The sequence below is a fragment of the Lissotriton vulgaris genome, chromosome 2_1 (assembly GCF_964263255.1).
Source record: "Lissotriton vulgaris chromosome 2_1, aLisVul1.2, whole genome shotgun sequence".
NCBI lineage: Eukaryota > Metazoa > Chordata > Amphibia > Caudata > Salamandridae > Lissotriton > Lissotriton vulgaris.
Window position 1 is genome coordinate 865,004,806 of NC_141687.1, and position 24,412 is coordinate 865,029,217.

The 24,412-nt window shown below is 45.2% G+C and overlaps 1 protein-coding gene across 1 annotated transcript in view; it reads right to left on the reverse strand.

Annotated features, from left to right (window-relative positions):
- Positions 1–24,412, reverse strand: part of LOC147731312 (putative methyltransferase DDB_G0268948) — a 395,842-nt gene that overhangs the window by 350,717 nt on the left and 20,713 nt on the right. The window contains exon 2 of the mRNA XM_086958722.1: positions 8,160–8,273. Coding sequence (XP_086814848.1) covers positions 8,160–8,270 — 111 coding nt within the window. The 5' untranslated portion in view covers positions 8,271–8,273. The remainder of the gene's footprint in view (positions 1–8,159; positions 8,274–24,412) is intronic.

Consider the following 24,412-nt stretch of genomic DNA (forward strand, 5'->3'; position numbering starts at 1 on the left):
TATATTGGGACGGAAATGTTATTTGTATAATTGTTATTGATATTTTATATGTTATAAAATATATTTATTATGTCAAATAATATTTTTCCATGTTTATGTGTTTTAAAGTAGGGATTTTGCTATTGTTTCTAAATATTCTAGCCCTTTAGTGTTTTTGGTGGAGTCTTACTTTGTATTGTAAGTGCTCGTACATAGCTTTACTTTGTTTAGTTAGATTTGGACATAGCTGTGTTATAGATTGTTTAGTCTTAGTTGTTGGTAGCTTTGTTCTTTTTGGGTTGATTCTAATAATTTACGTCGGGTTGGTTGTGTTCTGTCTATTGGCTCGGGGCGCCTGTTCATCCCTAAGGTGTCCAAAGCACGGATGGGCGGCAGATCCTTCAGGTATCTGGCTGCATCTAGCTGGAACAAACTTCCTGTGGCGTTGCGCCTGGAACCCTCAGAGCCCATTTTTAGAGCCAAGCTAAAAACATTTCTATATGCCCGGTAGTGGGTTCCCACCTTAGTACCTTCTCCTGCTAGCGCTCGCATCCTAGCGCGGGGACACGCCGTTGTGCGTCACCAAGTGCTTTACAAGACCCCCTATTAATATTATTATTATTATTATTGTGTCTTAGCAAGCCATCCTTCGACAGCATTATTCGTTTTTAGTTCTTTTTTAGGTAACTGTTTTATGCATTCCACTATGGAATGTGGAATTTTGTCTGTCTTCTGTGTCCAGATCTGTGTAGCCTTCCCCCCAGGTATCCTCGAAATAGTTGATTAGGGGACTTAGTTTAAGTTCATTTGTTTGGTAATTGTGGTGTTCTATTATTAAATTGTAGTGTTCTGCTACATAAGTTTTTTGGAAATAGGCCAGTGCAATTAGCTTTGTAATTTCATATGCAAAATTGCTATTAGTTGCCTGATTTTCCCCAGCCACCCCTTTCTTTAATGGGAGCCTATGCATTCGGTTGAAACTTAGGCTCCCATTGAAATCAACCAACTCGTATCTGGAAGCATCTGGATGCATTGTCGGTTGGACTCTCCCGATCCGATTCGGTTGGAAAATATTCCTAAACCCATTTGGCACGAGAAGCTTTCCAAAACGCATCAGAATCATGCCATGATGTAGATTTTTTAAGGTGTTCCATATGCATTGATTAAAGTGGTAATAGTTAAGGGGGGTGGCAAATTCCGTTCCATTCGCGGAACTTGTGAAATTTCAGCATTTCCGCTTCCTCCATTAAGCATCACAGCTGATTTACGATGGTAGATATGGGGAGATAGCATGCCTGCCCAGCCTCGACCAAGCTCAGGAGGTTTTTTTGGGCTGATTAATGCGTTACAGAATTTGAGATTCTACTCAGGCACATGCTTTATCTGTAAGTGCTTCCTGTTGCGATTACATTCTTGTCAAAAATTTTATCTGGACAGGAAGCACTTACAGATAAAGCAGGTGCCTGTAACGCATTAATCAGCCCAAAAAAACCTTGTGAGCTCAGCACTTACTGATTAGCCAGTAGAAAGTACTCCAGCTGAGTAGAGGAATTGCACAAAACGGTGGCATCTGCTTGGATAAATATGCAGGGCAGGATTCATTCTGGCACAATGCCTGCCCCTGATACCCTGCATAGATTACAACTGGCGCAGAAAGAAATGTCCGCGAGCATGCGAAATTCCACCTCCACCTGCTTAGGAGATTGGTTTCTGTTTCGTGGATTTCCACAAATTCCGCCCACCCCTTTTGTATTGTTGTGGGAGGGTGGTTTTGTAGTTTTTAAGGATACCTTGTATCATTGACTGTTCGAAGTCTATGATAATTTTTTGAGGGTAGTAGTTATTAGTTTCTGTTTTACTTTTGTTAGGAGTTCTAAACAGGTAGTTGTTTGGTAATAGGGCATATATAAAGGGGATGTTGCTATTGTGATACTGTTCATGAAAGCAAAATTATAAAACAATAACATTTTGAGCGACATGAGCTGTAGCTTTGACAAATGCGAGACCTATTATATTGCAGATGCTTGTTTTATTAATTTTCTCACTTGCATATTTGGGTTCAAATTGCATTCATATAGCGCCTACTACCCCTGATAAGGCGTCCTTTATAATAGCATACACATCTGAAAAACTAAATATAGCTGAACTTGCACACACTATAATCAAAATATAATTGCTTTATATACTATTCACCCTAGTTTATTGTCATGAAAATTAATTTCAGAGATAAGACCCAGTAAATCAAATGATAATTCACAAACAGAACGGCTAACACCAAGCAACCCAAAAATATAATATGGCAGAAAGTAACTTCTCTGGTGAATTTTCAGATACAAAAGCAGTAAATCAATACTTAGCAAATTATCGGAAGACCTTTAAGGACCCAGATATCCTTTAATTAGTTGATGAGCTGCTATTAACGAGAAACGCAACAAGTGGGTGCCTAAGGCACACAGATACAAAATAAGTTCCCTAAATAGAGTCTGACAAGTTGCAAAAGAGCGAAAGCAGTCTGTGAGGAGAAAATTCCAGGCACTAGTCAGGTTGATTGCTTCCTGCACGCACCAGAATCAGGCGCGCAACACCCATTGGGCTCACCGGACTTCAGCCCCCCCCCTTCGTCTTCTTCAGCCCGGGCTAATTTGACACGCACTGAAATGACTGCGCATTGGAGCTGAATATGTCATTTTTATGATGCTTTCTGAGAGGCCCAGCAGCGCGAGCCAGCCAGCCTCTGAACAGTTTCAGTGAACCCCCTGCCCCCACCTCTTGTTTTCCTTTACTGGCGCCAAGGTATAGGCAGGGATTTCACCTAAGCACTTGATGTGTTCAGAATGGGGTGGGAGTGGGAAGATGCACACAGCAGGGGGAAAGGGATGGCTAGTGCAGGGACGCTTTTCCTTTGTAAAGGAATTTCTGCTGGCAACATAGCCCAGGGTGTGCTTTCTGTGCACTTGTATGGATGTGTATTCCATACAAGTGCACAGACAGCAAACCCTGGGCTATGACGCCAGCAGGAATTAATTTAATTTAATTTAATTTAATTAATTTACTTTAATACATTCTTCAGCACAGCATTACCTACTGCCTGCATATCTAGGTTACTCTAAGTGAATGTTGTTTTTGACTTACATGGAAACGTCAAAGAGGAGAGTTCCCTCCGAATATGCAAATGTAGTGTAAGTTTGTAGTGTTCATTTTTTGGGGTGCTAGTGGGTAACTTTAGGGTTCAGGGTGGGTGTGGGTTTTAGGGAGCTAGGGAATAATTTTAGGGTTCAGGATGGGTTACGGATTGGGGTGCCAGGGGGTAATTTTAGGGTTCTGAGTGGGTATGGGTTTTAGGGTGCCAGGGGTAATTTTAGGGTTCAGGGTAGTAATGGGTTTTGGTGTGCCAGGGGGTAATTTTAGGGTTCAGGACGGGTATGGGTTTTGGGGGCCAGGAGGGTAATTTAGGGGTTCAGGGTAGGTGTGGGTTTTGGGGTGCCAGGGGTAATTTTACACTTCAAGGTGGGTATGGGTTTTGGAGATCAGGGGTAATTATAGGGATCAGGGTGGGTATGGGTTTTCGGATGTCAGGGGGGCAATTTTAGGGTTCAGGGTTGGTAGGGGTTTTGGGGTGCTAGGGGGTAATTTTAGGGTTTAGGGTGGTAATGGGTTTTGGGGTGCCATGGGGTTCATTTTAGGGTTCAATGCGGGTATGGGTTTTAGGGTGTGAGGGGGGGACATTTTAGGGTTCAGGGTGGGTGTGGGTTTTCAGGTGTCAGGGGGGACAATTTTAGGGTTCAGGGTGGGTATGGGTTTTGGGGTGCCAGGGGAGAATTTAATGTTCAGCATGGGTATGGGTTTTGGGGTGCCAGGGGTAATTTTAAGGTTCAGGGTGGGTATGGGTTTTGGGGGGCAAGGATGTAATTTCAAAGATCAGCGCGGGTATGAGTTTTGGGGCTCCAGGGTTTGATTTTAGGGTTCAGGGTGGTATGGGTTTTGGGGTGCAAGGGGTAATTTTAGGGTTGCATGTTTTCTCCGCTTGACCTGAGCATTAATCAATCCTGATTATCTGCCATTTTAGCCCCGCCCCATTGATTAACATTAGCCATGCCCCTTCATTTGCCATGTTAGCCCCCCCGAAATTAAGACCTAGTTGCTCCCCTGACCAGAATACAATAATTTTGTCCATCAGTAGCAATGACTTCTCCGTGTTAGTGTTTCAAAATACCTTTCTGAGTTCTGAGGACTATCATATTTTATGTGGTTTGTTGTATAATTGAATACCAAACATTTTTAGAGCTTGGCTTATGCATGGGGCTGTAAGAGTCAAAGCAGACTCTTGAATCGGCTAGCCCTAATATTTTGTTTGCTCACCCATCTCTAAAGTGAGGTGCAAGAAATCTCATTAAAGACAATGAAAACTACCTTGTGCCTTGCAGTCAAGAGTGCAAAATAATTATTTGTAGACCAAACAAATGCAACAGTGCATGAGGTTAGCTTGTTTAGTTTAAGACAAGTAAAAAAAAAACGTCCTGCAGCGCTTTGAAGTGGAACTCTTCAGATACCCTCCAACTATCAGTAGTGATTTTTAATATCCCTTTAAACATGAAAAAAGACATAACAGTACCATAGAAGAAGTTGCAGCCTCGGGCACAGATACGTGATGCTAGTGCCCACATGCCCTCTTCGTTTCAATTGAATTACCTTTTCAGTCTTGGTCTCATTTTTTCAAAAATCCCAGCTGGGTTACTACTCTTCTCCCAGTCTCCTTGGACTGCAGAAGGAATACATAAAAAAGGAAAAGGGCAACAAAGGTACACTGGAGGAATGGGCTAGATATAAAATAAAAACCTTAACACTCACCCTGCAAGTGACACCCGTTGTATGTGAATCGCATCAACAGAGGAAGAGGCAGTGGTAAAGATAGAAGATGGACACCATGGGTGAAATATATCTGGAGTCAAAGCATTAAGTAGAAAGCTAAAATGTGCAATAATTTTCTCATTTCCGTAAATCGTCTGTTGTAGTGCAGCCCCGGTTGTAAATTTGTGGATCGGATCCTCTAATCACTCTAATCTGTGGATTTTTGCCACAATGTAAAAGCAGGCAATATGTGCATGAAACAAATAAAGCATACTGTATACCGTTTCATTTAAGATTTTCCATAATGTAGGAATTGATAAGCAGCCTCCTACAGTATTAATTTATAATTTTGAAAAAGCGGCACTAAGGGATAGGGAACGAGTGATCGGGAGGAAAACCATACATGAGCACAGTCTGCAGGAACACCACTGGGTGATTGCCTTCAGGATGTTTGTGCCCCACCAGGATGTATGTGCAGCCTCCCCACTCTCCTACAGCCCTGGCCTCCTACAACCAGGAGCCTTTTGCAAAACATTGCTGCTGGAAATTCTGGTCTGAATTGCTCACACTTTAATACCTTCATGGACGGTGGGATGCGAAGGTGCACAGCAAGTAATTAACAAACACATCTCAAATGTTATCTGTCTTGTATTTGTAAAAGTTAGAGCACTTAATGTCTCTGATCAGGGAGACCTGGGGTGACCAACAGCAGAACCAAAAGAGTTCACCTAAACAACAGATGAACACTGATGGTGTAAGGGAATGGTACTTTACTGGTGCCCCTTTAGCCCTAAACGTAATTGAGTATTGGCTATTAGAACCGGTTAAGAAGCACCAAAGAAGAGGGACATGGGGTCAACCAATGGTGAACAGGAGGAAGCAGGAGGCGGGAATAAAGTCAAATTATTGAATACAAACGGTCTTGCAGGCGGCACATGCGCGCTGACTAGGCTTGACCTAAAATCAGGTATTCTTGTGAAAACATTATTCATTTTTAAAAAAACTGTTAAAAGCTATTTTTGATTTAAAAAACAATTCTTCCCCTTTTCGCTGTGCAACTGAGCAATTTAACAAGCAGTCTAAGAGTGTTACCGATAGCTCTTTCTCCGTAGAGGCCCTTTATTCAATGGATTTGGGCGTGGGAGAGACTCTGGGAACAATTTGCGAGTTGCGCTGCCTTTATTTGCTCACAATGGATTTCACTGATCAGCAGTAGCTCTCATTATAAAAATGTTTGGCAACTCCTAGTGTAGACCTAGACATTGAAGTGAGAGGATGGAAAAAAGGCTATCCACAAAAATGATTTGAGATGTATGGTGGCACAGGGTAGCTGATTAGGTCTTCCTGAATGATGACATTGTGTCGATGTTAGGAGTGAGGGATAGGTCAGAGGTTTCTCATGTTAAAGGTGCCAAATATTCTAAGCAGGCCTACCCTTTTTTCGTGTTTGGAACCATTACTATTGCTACTTCTGTATGGTTCATCACTTAGAACAGAGACTGTGACTGAGCTACAGCCAGAATGCCATTTAAAAGGAAATCACCACAAATCAGTTCTGAAACGCCAACAATGCATCCACATCCTCTGTCTGGAAAAATAAATATAAAAGTGGAACTGTGAAATGATTGGTCCATAGGTCACAAGAATGAAGGTTATAAAATGTCTCTGTTTATTTAGTATCTTATTTCTTACAATATTTATAAAAGCCAATGATGAAATATCTCTGTGAGTTTATTTTCTTCTCTGGCATTGATGCCTACATGCCTTTCTCTGTTTAACTAGGAATATTTACTCATATTCTGACATTCGGTGCAAATAATTATAGTCTCTTTCACTCGCTCGTGGCTCCTCAATGGAATACTTCCTCTCGTGGCATGACAGACTAGGGTTGGGATGGACTTTACACCGTTCACCCTATTTAGGAAAAACTTGTCTGAAAGGGATAGAAAAAAAATAATGACAACGAGACACTGGGAGAAAACTCCCAGCATGCGGGGGACAATCATTTATTGTTTTCCTAAAACAAACCCCATCTTTGGAAGTTTCTTTTTGAAAAACAAAAAGCTTTTGAAAAGTTTGCTGGCTGGCAATCATGTCCGAGAGTATTTGCACATTTGCACTGCCATCTTCAAATCGTGCATAATCTCTGCTATTTAACCAGCAGCAATGCAAAAAGCAGTGGAAATTCAATCTAAACCCGACAGTCAGGTAAACAACTGATGCTATTGTTTTAACAAAATAAAAGGTTTTGGCTAATGACATACCTAAAAAACGCAGCATTTCCAATAGGTGGTAAGTATCATCTAGTGATATTAGACATGTTAAGTGACTTGACATTTAGACTAGTACCAGAGCAGGCTGGATGAATTTAGGCCCAGATCTCTGTACTGGGGTGAATGTATGACATTGTTCTGCATTCTGTCCATCAATTGTTCTTTTTGCATTTGTCACCCCGAGTGAGACGGGTATGCTCAGGGGTATGCTCAGATGTGAGTCCCGTGCTCTCCATGCCACTGGAATCAAGCTATCCAGGCTGATGAGGGATGAAAGCCCGAAACCGGTCCTTGGATGCTTGTTTCCAGTCCAGGGAGGACCCGGCTTGGCAGTTCGGGCCGGACTGTTCCCATGGGGCAACAGGGTCAAGACTAATTTGCATATGGCTGGGTTCAAACTGGAATGGCATGGTGAGCAAAAAAACGATGGATTTAGGCCCAGATCTCTGTACTGGTGTGAATGTATGACATTGTTCTGCATTCCGTCCATCACCTGTTGTTTTTTTATACCTAAAAAACGCAGCATTTCCAATAGGTGGTAAGTATCATCTAGTGATATTAGACATGTTAAGTGACTTGACATTAAGACTAGTACCAGAGCAGGCTTGCTTTAAAAAATCTATAAACAAATGTTGCAACACGAGTGCAGGAATCTCAAGAGTGTGGGGGCTGGTGAATAATCTCCATGCTCTTCGGACGGGCCAGCTAATAGTACGCCATCAACCGAAAACAGGGTTTTTATCTTACAGAGTAAATACTGGGCGCTCTGCCTGGAGTAGTTGTGGAACCATTAAAACTCTGAAACCACAGCGACAAGTGCTAAGAAATTCGATTTTTAATGTTGTCTTTGGCTTAATTGAATAGTGTTTTCTAACATAGACACGACTGCAAGTGATATTTAGTGTGTGTGTGCATAAGGCATTTATGTATATAATAGTACGCCATCAACAGTTCTGAAATTGTAACTTCACTACTTGTGCACAGAAACTCGCTATGAAAATATTTGTTATATGTTAAACATTTTCTTAATTACTCCAGCTTACAGTTATTTTTTCTTACCTTCTCTTCCAGGAAGGAAAGGATCATCCTTAGCACGGCATCTGGTTCACGAATCATGTATTTTTCATAGAGTTTTGAATGTTCTTTTCTCTCAAAGAATCGGAAAGCCATCTCCTATGACAGAAAGTAAAAGCATACAGAAAAAGAAAATGAAAAAACATCCTTCAGTCTTAAAGGAAACAAGGAAGTTTGAAGGAAACAAGTACTGGCAGTGGCAATGGTCTCTGAGGCCAATGTTTGAACAGATGGCACGCTCATTTTGCCAATGAGGAATATTGGTACTATGCTTCAATTACACTTTGCTGCTCATGAGACGAGTGCCACTCTCTCTTCCAAGAACGACACCACTTCTGTTCAAGAGGCAGTGCTTAATTTGAGCCTGTGGTTGCCCGTGGGGCCCACTGCACTTATTTTTGGGGAGTGTCACTTATTTTTCCACATCAGATTGGGTGCTTCGGGGGGTGGGGGCTGAGCCTACACCCACAGGCTTTTTAGGCAGGTGGCAGGGTCTTGGGGACCTGTGAGCAGTTATTGGCAGGCACACTTGCGAGGTGGGCTTAGTTACTTAAGCGGCCTGTCTTTTATGTGACTGTTTATTGTTGAAAATATTTCCTAATACCTGGGTCAGAATGGACCATTTAGTTTTGAAAGTATTTCTCAACACGTGGCTCAAACGGTGCTCTGAAGTTTTTTGTAAAAATTAGGACCCTTTTTAGTGTTATGGCGAGTGAGCAGAGTAAGTGGGCCTAGGACGCCCTTCTTACTTTAGATGCAGAAGAAACAATTGAAGGACGGATTGCTGGACAATGCAGACATTTACCCCGGTCACAAGGATCTGGGTTTAATCCATCATTCTTTTGCTCACCACACCACCCCAGTTTGGACCCAGCCATATGCAAATCAGTCTTGACCCTGTTCCTTGTGGGAACAGTCCAGCTCAAACTACCTGGCTGAAGGGGGGTGAAGCCCCAAAACTGGTCCTAGGATGCTTGTTTCCAGTCCAGGGAGGACCTGGCTTGGCAGTTCAGGTTGGACTGTTCCCATGAGGCACAGGATCAAGACTGATTTGCATATGGCTGGGTTCTAACTGGAATGGAATGGTGAGCAAAAAAAACTATGAATGTACGCCTAGTTCTCTGTACTGGGGGGAATGTATGACATTGTTCTGCATTCTGTCAATCAACTGTTGTTTTTGCGGTTTACTTTAGAAGCAGAAGGGAGGTCAGAGCCAAAACTCCAGGCATGAGTCCCACGGAGGGCTCATCCCCAGAGGTCAGTGGGGGGTGATGGTGGTGGAGGTTTTGGTCTGCTCTGCTCGCTGCCTAAAATTAATGTAAGGAGAGAAACTCAAAGTGCCTGTGGGGTGGGAGAAGAGGGCGAAACACTCCCGGTGGGCCAGTCCTCCAGGGCTGAAAGGCCTCGCTGGGAGGTGCGCCTTAAAATCAAGCAAGAGACTGCATAAGGAGCACGGGGGCATCAGACAGCAGTAGTGTCTGGGCTACGCAGGGCTCTAGGACACAAAGGCGGTCGACTTACTGCCAGCGGAGGAGGAGGTGGTTCCTGAGGCCGAGGGGAACGGTGCAGGTTTGGAAGCATTATGAGCGCAGCATGGAGGCCGGCAGTGCAAAGATGCACTGGCTGGTCCGGTGAGCCTGTTTCAGAGAGGAGTGGTGCCCTAGGCAGAAGGGGGCAGGCCAATTATGACACAGGACTACCGCTCAGTCTCTCAGGCAGTAGCAAGCAGGCCTGTGAGGGAAACATTCAAAGGAGGATATCCTGGCAGAATCGGAATGGCCTGGGAGACAGGCCTGCCGTGTTCTAGGACTCAGACAGTGCGCATGTTGTATAGGCTGCCATTTGCCGGCTCCATTGTTCGTCTCTTAATATTTCTCCTGATTTATCCATTGCATGCATTCGCAATGACTCTTCCTGTGTTTAGCCTTCCCAGAGAGTAGGAACCAATTACCACTATCAATCCTCTCCTTTCATTTAAGGACAACTTTAGGAACTCCTTTTTATACCCTTTCTCTAAGAGCACACCTTAGGAATGGTTGTGTTTTCACTCACTCCCAGCGCATTGCCATTTTTGTAAATGGTAAATAATGTTCTTGTCCCGTCCTCTAATCACCCTCCTCTCTCTGTCGCTTTCTCCATCCCACACCCCCATGACTGCTTGCCCTGTGCTTCTCTGACCATCATGAAATTGCTCTCCTCCACTCCACATTTTTTATCCCATCCCCCAATCACCCTCCTCCTGTTGTAGCTTGCTCCCTCCCATGTCCCCATGGCTCTTGCCCTGTGCTTCTCCGACCGTAATGTAAGAGGCTTGTAAATCCTGTTCTTATCTTGTTTTTCAAGCCACACATGTTTTTTAATGACCAGGAGAGCATTCGTGGGGAGAGAGTGAGAAAGTCAGTAATCCCCTCCTTGGTCTCCATTGCCTTGTAATGTCACATGTCTGCTGAATTTCAGCTGCTCTTCACTCACTCATTCTCACCCCTCCCACCACCCCTGAGATAGTTACAAAAAACAGGAACAGGTCATAACAAGCTCACTGGCTACTAATAAAACAGGCTGCAGTAAGGGATTGTTTCGAGCTACTGGATAGCATTGTAAGGCGCCACATACCACCAACTGCACTCCTAGATGCTGGAGTGCATCTGTATAGTAACTATTGTGGTTAACAATACAGCACACAGTACATCAGCAAAACCCTCAATTGTCTTGCAGGGTCACATGACTGTTTCATTTCAGCTGGCCTTCACTCACTCATTCTCACCCCCCCCCTCCTAATCCCTGAGATAGTTACATAAAACTGGAACACATCATAACGGGTTCGCTGGTCACTAATAAAACAGGCTGCGGGAAGGGCTGGTTTAAATTCACTGTAGGGTCATTGTAATACAACACATACACCAACTGCACTCCTAGACACTGGAGTGCATCTGCATAGTAAGCGTTTTGTATTTTAGAATACAGCACACAGTACATCAGCAAAACCCTCCATGGTCTCCATTGCCTTGCAAGGTCATGTGACCGCTTTGTTTCAGCTGCCTTTAACTCACTGATCCTCACCCCACCTCTGAGATAGGTACAAAAAACACGAACACATCATAACAGGCTCACTGGTTACTAATAAAACAGGCTGCAGGAAGGGATTGTTTCAAGACATTGGATGGCATTGTAAGGCGCCACATACCACCAACTCCACTCCTAGGTACTGGAGTGCATCTGTATAGAAACATTTTGTGGTTTACAATACCGCACACAGTACATCAACAAAACCCTCCATGGTCTCCATTGTTTTGCAAGGCCATGTGACTGCTTAGTTTCAGCTGCCCTTTACCCTTTCATCTTCACCCCCTCCCCACCCCTGAGATAGTTACAAAAAACAAACACACGTCATAACAGGCTGACTGGTTACTAATAAAACAGCCTGCAGAAAGGGTTTGTTTCAGTTCACTGGATGGTTAGTGTAAAGTGCTTCATGCCACCAACTGCACTCCTAGGCACTGGAGTACATCTGCATAGTAAGTATTTTGTGGTTTAGAATACAGCGCACAGTACATAGACCAGCACATGGTTTGGTATCTTCCATAATTACAAGTTAAATGTAATTGATCAGTAAAGACTTGTTGCATGATTAAATAAAGGTATTTTCAACAGACTGAACCCTGCATTTGAGACGTAGGCTGGTAAATGTTGATGCCTCCATCCAAGTGAATTGACATTACTCAAATTTTGAAAGCTTCAACCTACCAGGGGCACCAAAGAGGCACTTTGCACGTGCAGGGTCTCTAAGCCCTATCACAGTGGTAAAAAAAATAATACAATATTGTTATATAACACTTTAAGACTGCAAAAAATGTGTTACTGTACAAAAATTAACAAAAGACACACAGTTGATGGACGGAAAGCAGAACAAATGAAAACATTAACCCCCAGTCAAGAGATCTGGGTTAAATCCATCATACATTTGCTCACCATGCAAGCTCAGTTTAGACCTGGCCATATGCAAATCAGTCTTGACCCTGTGCCTCATGGGAACAGTCTAGCCCGAACTGCCAAGCCAGGTCCTCCCTGGACCAGAAACAAGCATCCTAGGACCGGTTTCGGGGTTTCACCCCTCTTCAGCCAGGATAGCTTGATTCCAGTGTCACAGTGAGCCCGGGACCCACATCTGGGCATACCCGGGGCACTTAGTGCGAGAAAGCAAAAGACACACAATTGATGGACAGAATGCATAACGAATCAAACCATTCATCCCTAGTCAAGAGATTTGGGTTAAATCCATCATTCTTTTGCTCACCATGCCACCCCAGTTTAGACCTGGCCATATGCAAATCAGTCTTGACCCTGTGCCTCATGGGAACAGTCCAGCCCGAACTGCCAAACCAGGTTCTCCCTGGACCGGAAACAAGCATCCTAGGACCGGTTTCGGGGTTTCACCACTCTTCAGCCAGGATAGCTTGATTCCAGTGTCACAGTGAGCCTGGGGCCCAAGTCTGGGCATACCCGGGGCACTTAGTGCGAGAAAGCAAAAGACACACAATTGATGGACAGAATGCAGAACGAATCAAACCATTCATCCCTAGTCAAGAGATTTGGGTTAAATCCATCATTCTTTTGCTCACCATGCCACCCTAGTTTAGACCTGGTCATATGCAAATCAGTTTTGACCCTGTGCCTCATGGGAACAGTCCAGCCCGAACTGCCAAACCAGGTCCTCCCTGGACCGGAAACAAGCATCCTAGGACCGGTTTCGGGGTTTCACCACTCTTCAGCCAGGATAGCTTGATTCCAGTCGCACAGTGAGCCTGGGGCCCAAGTCTGGGCATACCCGGCGCACTTAGGGTGAGAAAACAAAAGACACACAATTTATGGACGGAATGCAGAACAAATCAAAACATTCCCCCCCAGTCTAGAGATCTGGGTTAAATCCTTCATTCTTTTGCTCACCATGCCACCCCAGTTTAGATCTGGCCATATGCAAATCAGTCTTGACCCTGTGCTTCATGGGAACAGTCCAGCCCAAACTGCCAAACCAGGTCCTCCCTGGACGGGAAAAAAGCATCCTAGGACCGGTTTCGGGGTTTCGGGGTTTCGGGGCATATGGCCTATGGCATATGCCCCCGGGCATATGGCCAGCTTTAAACCTGGCCATATGCCCGAAACCGATCCTAGGATGCTTGTTTTCAGTCCAGGGAGGACCTGGCCTGGCAGTTCGGGCTGGACTGTTCCCATTGTGCGCATGGTCAAGACTGATTTGCATATGGCTGGCCCCCAACTGGAATGGCATGGTGAGCAAAAAAACAATGGATTTAGGCCCAGATCTCTGTACTGGAGTGAATGTATGACATTGCTCTGCATTCTGTCCATCAATTGTTCTTTTTGCATTTGTCACCCCGAGTGAGACGGGTATGCTCAGATGTGAGTTCCGTGCTCTCCATGCCACTGAAGTCAAGCTATCCTGGCTGATGAGGGCTGTAAGCCCGAAACCGGTCCTAGGATGCTTGTTTCCAGTCCAGGGAGGACCTAGCCTGGTAGTTTGGGCTTTACTGTTCCCATTGGGCGCAGGGTCAAGACTGATTTGCATATGGCTGTGTCCAAACTGGAATGGCATGGTGAGTAAATAAAAAGGATGAATTTAGGCCCAGATCTCTGTAATGGGGTGAATGTATGACATTTTTTCTGCTTTCTGTCCATCAATTGTTTTTTTTTTCATTTGTCACCCCGAGTGGGACGGGTATGCTCAGACGTGAGTCCCGTGCTCTCCATGCCACTGGAGTCAAGCTATCCTGGCTGATGATGGCTGAAAGCCCAAAACCGGTCCTAGGATGCTTGTTTCCAGTCCAGGGAGGACCTGGCCTGGCAGTTCGGGCAGGACTGTTCCCATTGTGCGCATGGTCAAGACTGATTTGCATATGGCTGGCCCCCAACTGGAATGGCATGGTGAGCAAAGAAACAATGGATTTAGGCCCAGATCTCTGTACTGGGGTGAATGTATGATATTGCTCTGCATTCTGTCCATCAATTGTTCTTTTTGCATTTGTCACCCCGAGTGAGACGGGTATGCTCAGATGTGAGTTCTGTGCTCTCCATGCCACTGAAGTCAAGCTATCCTGGCTGATGAGGGCTGTAAGCCCGAAACCGGTCCTAGGATGCTTGTTTCTAGTCCAGGGAGGACCTAGCCTGGTAGTTCAGGCTGTACTGTTCCCATTGGGCGCAGGGTCAAGACTGATTTGCATATGGCTGTGTCCAAACTGGAATGGCATGGTGAGTAAAAGAAAAAGGATGAATTTAGGCCCAGATCTCTATACTGGGGTGAATGTATGACTTTTTTTTGCTTTCTGTCCATCAATTGTTTTTTTTTTCATTTGTCACGCCGAGTGGGACGGGTATGCTCAGACGTGAGTCCCGTGCTCTCCATGCCACTGGAGTCAAGCTATCCTGGCTGATGATGGCTGAAACCCCGAAACCGGTCCTAGGATGCTTGTTTCCAGTCCAGGGAGGACCTGGCCTGGAAGTTCGGGCTGGACTGTTCCCATTGTGCGCATGGTCAAGACTGATTTGCATATGGCTGGTCCCAAACTGGAATGGCATGGTGAGCAAAGAAACAATGGATTTAGGCCCAGATCTCTGTACTGGGGTGAATGTATGACATTGCTCTGCATTCTGTCCATCAATTGTTCTTTTTGCATTTGTCACCCCGAGTGAGACGGGTATGCTCAGATGTGAGTTCCGTGCTCTCCATGCCACTGAAGTCAAGCTATCCTGGCTGATGAGGGCTGTAAGCCCAAAACCGGTCCTAGGATGCTTGTTTCCAGTCCAGGGAGGACCTAGCCTGGTAGTTCGGGCTGTACTGTTCCCATTGGGCGCAGGGTCAAGACGGATTTGCATATGGCTGTGTCCAAACTGGAATGGCATGGTGAGTAAAAAAAAAAGGATGAATTTAGGCCCAGATCTCTGTACTGGGGTGAATGTATGACATTTTTTCTGCTTTCTGTCCATCAATTGTTTTTTTTTTCATTTGTCACCCCGAGTGGGACGGGTATGCTCAGACGTGAGTCCCGTGCTCTCCATGCCACTGGAGTCAAGCTATCCTGGCTGATGATGGCTGAAAGCCCGAAACCGGTCCTAGGATGCTTGTTTCCAGTCCAGGGAGGACCTGGCCTGGCAGTTCACGCTGAACTGTTCCCATTGGGCGCAAGGTGAAGACTGATTTGCATATGGCTGGGTCCAAACTGGAATGGCATGGTGAGGAAAAAAACGATGGATTCAGGCCCTGATCATTGTACTTGGGTGAATGTATGAAGTTGTTCTACATCCTGTCCATCAATTGTTCTTTTTGCAACAGTGAATTAAAGGACCCATGAGTAAGGTGCAGATGATCCACAAGATAGGTGAGTGCTCTAAATAGGTTACTTCTTTCAAATATTTATTTTAATTCTAAATCAATTTGTAATAGATATGTTCAGGCAATGTCACGGTTCGCAGGTGCATTTGAGACCAACCGTGAACACTGCCCGAGTCCTGACCGCAGGCAGGCAAGACGCAATACTACATTGCTTGGATCCCTAGTTGTGAGGTTCTGAGGCAGATATGCGCCTACCTTGACTGGCGGAACTACAACTCCAAGAAGGCCGTCCTTCTGGGAGACAGGAAGTGTATCTAGTCACGCACAACTCACGGAACGTTGTACGTGATTCTTTGCTGTTTTCGGATGTGCCGATGCAGAGCGGCTGCTCTGCATCTCTGGAGTTTCTTCGGATTTCCGTGGCGACGCCATTTACCGAAGCACGGACGTGCTCGGTGCCTTGATCCGCAGCCTGCAGTCCACGAGGAGAAGTGCTGCGGCTCGTTCCTCATTCTTCATTTTGTCTTTCCTTCTGGAGGGGAAGCGAAGCGTGGACTTGCGCTAACTTCCTTTTGTGAGTATTCCCCGTTCAGCGGAGAGCGTCGCTGGAGGTGCTCTACTGGGGATGCTCTCGTTTGATTTGCCTGTTATCATTGCGCAAATAGCGCTTAGTTCCTGGTAACGGTTTCCGTACCTGCGGATGCAAGGGAAGGAACCTTGGGTTATTGAAAAGCACTGAAATACTTTTCTCCTAGGAGACTCATGGTATTGTTTTTTGTTCATATGGTTTTTTGGCACTTTTGCGATTTCCCTAATATATCCCAGTGGATTGAAATTAAGGGCTTTACAGGGTACGTACATTTCGATGGATTTCCTTTTTGGTGAAAACAACCATATGGTTCCTCATGGATATTGAACCTAATAACGACCGCTAATCTTCTGATTTCTTTGGAGTTGGCTATCTATATCTTTTCTTCTTTGGGGTGCAGAAACTAGGGTATGTATGTGTCTGAATGAACTCTTGTGGATGTCCGTGAGTTATCTGTGAGTTATCTGTATCTATACATATATATATATATATATATTATTGGGCATGTGTTTGGTTATAGGTACCTGTCCAAATGATTTCATGGTCAGAGAGAGATCTGCCACAGAGAACTTATAACGGATACTGTCTGCGAAGGCGTATCAAAGGTATAGAAGTGGAATTAGCGAGATAATACCGAGAATAGTGAGAATCGTTGATCACTTATAATTCTATGTTTCTTTTGTTACAGGTATCCCAATTCCCCCACTGCACCCTTCCTAACCCTATCCCTCGCCTGATCACCTCAATACTCTGGACATTTGTCAGTCAGAGAGTTGGGGATGTCAGGAGGTGGACCCCTTTGAGCATCGCCCAGATCCAGAGGAGATTTTAGGATCCTGACACTAGTGGCACTGACGTCTCCCTCGACATTGCTGATTATTCTGGAGCCAGAGCTGGAGTCTCAGTGTGAGGAGGCGCTTCTTGTTCTGCTGTGTGGGTCACGGTCTCGTGAGGGTGCGGGTTCGGATGCACCAACGTTTGCTCTGATTCTACTACAGTACCGGAGGCTTCAGATTATGTTTACTCTCTCTTTACTGCAAAATTAACAGCAGCCAATAAGAACATTCAAAAGACATTGAAAGTAAAACATTCCCAGAATGCCTAGTGTCACATTGTCAACATCATAGAGACTAGCCCTATAAATAACTGTCCACACCGGAACACTTCCTCTTTCTTTGCTGCTACTCCCAGAGTTGAGTGCTCGGTTTTATTCTTGCCATAACTCGTATTGCTTTAGTTTATATTGTCTTTCGCTATATTATATTGATGGTTTAAAGCACAGTGTGTGATTTTAATAATGCGGTATGTTTTTCTGGTAATGCGCACATTTATTCTGAGATTATCAGTTGGTAGCGCGTCACGCTATCACTTATACTGGGCTCTCAGAAGGAGGCGGTTGTCAACAGAAACAAGCTGTCACCTTCCGATTGCTTCTCCTCCTCACCAGATTCACCACACATCTTAGCAGCGGTGCGCGGAGCCTTCCCTCATCAGGCCCGCATTGCCAGAGAGCCTCACGTTGCGTAGCCCAATTGGGCTTGTTTTGGGCTACACTATGCTCATTATCGTTTTCCTGCTCGCTCTGCACTTTTTTTCAAATGCGGTCCGGCGCGCAAGCTTGTCCTTCCTGTACCTTGCGGACGCCTATCCTGGGCTGAAGAATAAGGCATGCCATAGCCGTGTGCAGGCTAATATATATTTATTTCTGGGTCTCTATGCCCTTTGGAGCTGTTTTTTTCTGACTACAGCTTTTCTGAGGAGCATTTAAATTTAAATTGATAATTTATTCTTGCACCAGGGCTGCTCCCCCTTGACGGATTCCATTGGGATCTTGCAGACTTCTCATTAAGTCTCTCGCCTAAAGATTAGGCGATGGAAGACTGGTCCTATTTCAAGGAGGATGAGTATGGGTACTATGAGGAGTAGCATGGGCCCCTCCTGGAGGACAACCCTGTGAATGCCCTTGACGCTTCTGTTCAAGACTCTGTTCAGTGAATAATGCGGTGGAAGTAGCGGTCCCTAAGACTGTTAACAAGGCGCTTGCGGCTGCTTTGAAACCTATTACGGCGCAATTGGAAAATGTCACTAAAAGACATGGCATGCTCTAACAAGATGCTGGGAGTCCCTCCACGTCCTCCCAGGGAGGTAACACCGCTACTGCCAAGACGCCCATTTGGCCGCACACACAGGCTCTGCCCAAGCTCCCTCCCCCTTCTCCATAGGATCGTCCTTATTCTGGAGCCTCCAACCCTTTACCCTCATCGTCCAAAGTGTTTACTGATACCGATACTGGTACGGACACAGATTCAACTAGTCATACAGCATCTCCTAAGAAGAAAAAGGCCAGGAGGCCTTCTATCATTACCCAATCTCCCCCAGTTTATTAGCCCGCTAATCAGTTTGACTTCAACCCACAAGAGACAATACATCCAAGGTCATCTGATTGGGCACCTCCTCCGGAGGTTGCAGATTACATACACCGGAATTTGAGGCGCTCCTTCGACAGGGAAGTCAGGAACTGACTTCGGTCAGAATGTACGTGACAAAGTCGCAGAGACTCCCGATATCGACCCGAATATGCTGGCCTTCCTAAAAAAAATTCCAGACAGATCCTAAAAAGGGCATTGATCGGGCCTGGCGAGGGTGCCAGGATAAGTTGTTGGATACCATCAGTCCCTTGTCCAAAATCCTTGAGTTAGCCCTGTTAGCCAAGGAGTCCGGCGACCCGATTGACCCAGATTGACCCAGATATTATCGCTGGTTGGACACAACGTGCCATCTGCTTTTTGGGCAACGCGAATTGCGCCATCTCAGTGGAGCGCAGAAAGTCACTGCTGTTGCACATGGATACTAACTTAACCGAGTTAGCAGCTTCTGAACCAGGTCCCTTGGCTGGTGGCCTCTTGTTCGTGGAGAGTTTTGCCAAAGATGTCTCAAAATATATAGGGACTTTCACTTCATTGGACAAGGCTCAGATGAATGTCAAGAGGGTGTTTCACACAGGCCTTTTTAGACAGGCCGGGCAAGGCAGTGGCCCCTCGCCAGGCCGTCTGTACCAGCAAGGTCCCCCCAGAGGGGGTTACGGCTGCGGCGATTACCAGGATCCCACCAGAGGAGGCACATTTTACCCCACAAGGCGCTTCATCCGGCACCACTTCGATCGAGGAGACCAGAAGGGAAACCTCCAGCCTCAAATTACAGCAGATAAGCTCTCTATCTCTGTTTATCCTTTGGGGGGTCGAATTCGCCACTTTCTTCACACTTGGCACGTCATTACTCAGGATGTCTGGGTTCTCCAGACAGTACAGGGGTTTCAAATAGATTCCTTTCAAACTCCCTCGCAGGAGTATCTCCCGCCCCCTCTGTATTTTTCCGAACGAGACAAACTTTTTATAGATCGCAAAATAGAAGACTCGCCTACTGCGAAGAGGTACCTGAGGGCTTCTGCAGCAGCGTCTTTCTGGTGCAGAAGAGGGGCGGCGGTTACAGGTTAGTACTAAACCTGAAAGACTTCAATTAATTTGTGCTTTACCATCACTTCAAGATGGAGGGGATCTATCTCCTAGCGGACATCCTGAGACAAGAGGATTGGTTAGTCTGTCTCGATCTCAAAGACGCGTGTCTGACGGTTCCCATTTTTCCGCCCCATCGCAGGTTCCTATAGTTACGATGGCGCGAAAGAAACCTGGAATATTTGGTCCTGCCTTTCGGTCTCTCCTTGGCTCCTTCGTGCTTCTCCAAGGTATTGAAACCGGTGATTGCGCACCTTCAGGAGCAGGGAATACGCTTAATAGTGTACCTAGACAACATTCTGATAATGGCTCCTTCGGCTTCCCTAGTGACCCTTCACCTGCAGATAACAATGACAATGTTAGAGGGTCTGGGATTTGTTTTAAACAAGTTGAAGTCAGTTTTGGTTCCAACACAGTCGTCCCCCTGCCACCGGCGCCGCGGCTGCGAATCCTGCTTGCTGCCCCCTGCGGGACACCATTGGTTCCAACTCAGTCCTTGGAATTCCTGGGATTTGTGATCAACTCTCAGTCAGCCCAGCTTCAGTTGCCCAAGCAGAAGCTGAGGGACCTGAAGAAGGAATTGAGAAAAATTCTAGACACACAAGTGATGTCCTTGAGGGTGATCGTTCGCTTAATGGGCCTACTGGCATCATCCATACAGGCGATTTTCCCGGAACCTTTACATTACTGAGCCCTTCAACGTCTCAAGATCCGACATCTGCAAAAGGGCCTGTCTTACTCAGATCGAGTCCCGGTCACCGACGATGCCCGAGCGTAGATTCAATGGTGGGTGACACACGTCGACGCATGGAATGTTCGGGCAATCTTTGGATCTCTCCCAGAAGTGGTCATAGAGTTCGATGCCAGCAGGTCGGGTTGGGGAGTCCGCTGCGAGGAGGTGACCACGGGGGCAGATGGTCTATCCAGGAGTTGGAGTTGCACATCAATTGCCTCGAACTCCTGGTGGGTCATTTGCGATTCGCACTCTCTCACCCAGGAAGGTATTGTGTTGTATTTTGTTACGAATGGACAATATCTCCCGCTGTGAGGTACATAAACAAACTGGGGGGTACCAGATCCCCGATGTTGGCGGAGATTGCCAAGGATTTCTGGCATTATTGCCTAGCACATCAAATCACAGTGATTGCGCAGTACCTTCCCGTTCGAGACAATGCAGTAGCGGACTGGCAATCCCGTCATCTGAAAGATTACAGCGACTGGAGGCTTCATCCGTCCCTGTTTTGCCAGCTCCAGTCGCTGTGGGGTCCATTCCAAATAGATATTTTTGCCTCTCGGCTGAATAATCAACTGGAGTCCTTTTTCAGTTGGAGGCCAGATCCCCTAGTGAGAGCGACAGATGCCTTCACTCAGGATTGCGCAGTATGCATTTCCCCCATTCATCCTGATACCCAGGGTAGCAAATCAAGTGGTTCGGCAGGAAGCGGAGATTGTGATGGTCACCCCACTTTGGAAGTCGCAGCCATGGTTTCCTGTCTTGTTGGAGATGGCTTCCGACTCTCCAGTTCATCTCCCGTGCTTCCCGATGATACTCCATGGCCCTCAGGGGGAGCTCCACCTGTTAGTTCTCGTGGGTCAGCTGTCCCTGATGGCCTGCAAACTTTCCCACAACAGTGGTTGTTGCCAGGAATTACGGAGCAAGCTTTCAGTTTTATTCAACAAGCCTGGGCCCCTTCTACCAGGAGGAGATACTGTTCCGCATGGAAGGCTTGGTTGGGTTGGTGCTTGGAGAGACACCTGGATCCCGTGGAAGCAGATATATCTCACATTTTAGATTTTTTATCACAGAAAGCAGCTGATGGTTTATCCTATAGGTCGGTCAGCCATTTCCGCAGGCCATGCGCATCTCGAGGGCAGGCCTGTCGGTATGCATCCAATAGTATGTAAACTTCTCAAAAGGATATGTATAGCAAACCCTCCTAAGGCTAAGTATTCCTCTTTATTGGATGTTTCGAAGGTACTGCATCTATTTGAACAATGGCCTAGTAATGAATTACTGTCCAGAAAACAATTGTTGGCTAAGTTGGCCATGCTGTTATGTTTATCTGCATGTCGCAGGGTTTCTGACATTAAAGTGTTAGACTTGGAGGGTAGAATATTTTGTCCTGAAGGTGTATCTTTTGTGATAACTGCTCGCACTAAAACTTTTTCCAAATCTATTGATTACAATGTTTTTTTCCATTAAATGAAAAACTCTGTGTTGTCAAATGTCTCAAAGCATATGAAGAGTCTACATGGTCACTCAGACCTGCTGATCGCTTTGCAAAAATCCTTCAAACCAGTTACCTCCGCTACAATTTCTAGTTGGCTTAGGTATGTAACGTAGGAGGCCGGTATTTACACCGATTTATTTGGAGCACATTCAGTCAGAGGCACCATGGCCTCAAAATCATTCATGTTCGGTACTAGTATACAAGATATCATGAAAGCGGCTGATTGGTCTTCTAGTTCCACTTTCAAACTGTTTTATTACAAACCTGTGGGTGATGCTGCTTCTGTTGTTTTGGATAAGCGTTAAACTAGCATAATCTGAAGCGTCCGGTCCTGCAATAGAATAAAAAATTTGCTAGCATTTGCACTAAGATTTTTCAATTCTATTAAGGACACGGAGGGGAAGATCATCCCGCCCAGGGTAAATATTATGATACATAATTGTCATGTTACCCTCCCTAAGATGCAAGTCAAATCAGTTGTTATGAGTACCTCTTTTTATTTCAGGCAATGACCAGAAAGGCGATTAAACCATCCTGGTGGTCTTTTGGAATGGAGGGGTCTTCGACCTTCAGGCGCTCGTTCTACAGTTCCTATTGGATCTCCGGTCTGCTGTGATCAGGATACGTTTGAAATGTTGGACTATAATTATGTTCAAGTTGGACTCTGCTCTTTGGGCAAAGAAAGAGGAATTGTTCCTGTGTGGACAGTTACATGTAGGGTTTTTCTCTATGGTGTTGACAATGTGATGCTAAGCATTCTGGGAATGTTTTACTTTCAATGTGTTTAGAATGTTCTTATTGGCTGCTGTTAATTTTGCTGTAAAGAGAGAATAAGCATAATCTTCACCTCCGTGTCCTTAATAGAATTGGCACGAATGCTAGCACATTTTTTATTCTATTTCCAGTTTGGAGGCCATTATGATACTCTCAAACTCAACGAGAATCCTCGTGATACAACTTTGAGGTTATTTGCATATCTCCCTCTTGTTTTTGGAATTAAGTACTTTACTATTCATTGCAGGTATTTTCCTATCTGATGATTAATATCTTTAAAGTGGATTTCACTGCAACTGAGTTCCTCCATGTTGGAAAGACACATGTATGTAGTCTATGGCAGGGACTTTGTTATCAGTTTACCCTTTATTCGATCCCCCCCCCCCCCCCCCCTTGTTGGCTGAGCCTGGTCATATGCTCATGCAGGAAGAAGGAACAACACCTTGACATTTATTCTTCATGAAACTTTATTGCTCAAGTTTAAGAAATGGTGAAATGGTGTGTGTGTTATGATTATAATAACATCTTATGATTTCCATGTGTGATGTTAACATGTTTTCTCACTTCTTATCTGCCTTACTAACAGGGCACTGTGGTTGAAATGCCCCTGGTTCCCTCATACAGTTCCTGCGAAGCGTGGTTCAGGTATTTGTTGGTTAGGTAGAATTCTGTAGAGGATTCTGGAACAGTGGTTTTGTAATGCTATTTGATGTTCACAGAAACATAATTTACGTGTTGGATATACAGATATATATCTATATCTCTGTGTTATTTTTTGTTTCAGCATATACTTTCTCAGTGGCATCTTGAATCCATGGGTCACATTCCTTTGCTTCAGAGAGTGAGAGTGTATGTTCATTGGTGTGCTTCGCTGTAACGTTCTTTTCCTTGACATGTAAAGTATATTGTGTTCTTGCTTAGTACTAGTAGAGTGTGAGGTAGAGAGAGATAATAGAAACGTTTCTACATTATTATTTATTGTATGTTCTCTTTTTCTGGTTTAGGTCTCCCTCCCCGCTGTCCCCATCCTTCCCTTCCCTCGCTTGATCGCTTCACCGATCTGTGCTATTATAGCAAATAGACTTGAAGCTATCGGGAGGTGGGCATACTTGAGCATCGTTCTGACCCTGAGGAATAGGTGGATCTGACGGAATAATCGACCCACTGGTTATTCTCCTCCTGATCGGATTATTTGCCTCTTACTTTACTTTAGAGTATATTTTGGTCAATTTACATTGTCGCGTTCTAATCTAGGACCCCGATCAATACTATGACCTTATGCCCCTATACGGATATAATCCATTCATACCCCTATAATGGCATAAATGATCAAGAGCGATATTTCAGAAACTCGTCTCTGGCCTAAGACGATCAGAGACACATTTCAGAATCTCTTCCTCTGCAGCTCATTAGAGCAGATGACACAGCAGAAGCCACTATCTAAGATTCCTAGATTACACTCCGAGTTCTTCAACAAGATAAAACTCAGCAACCTGGGAAAGCCCAGCTTGCTATGTTTTGATTAGTAATAGAACTCTAATGAGCACTGAGAGACGATCACTTCCTAGTGACATCTTTATTGACGTCTTATGTCCAAAAACTTACGTCAAACAAGGCACCTTTCAGGTATAAATATTACCAGCGTTGCCTTAAGCAAAGGCTGCCTCAACGACATCGATGATAGCGATGGTGTGGTGAATACAGGAGCAGAACAGCTGTCCCCTGCAGAGCACAGCAGATGCAAGCTGCCCACGGACGCTGCCCCTCCTCCTCCTTGACACGCTGAGAGA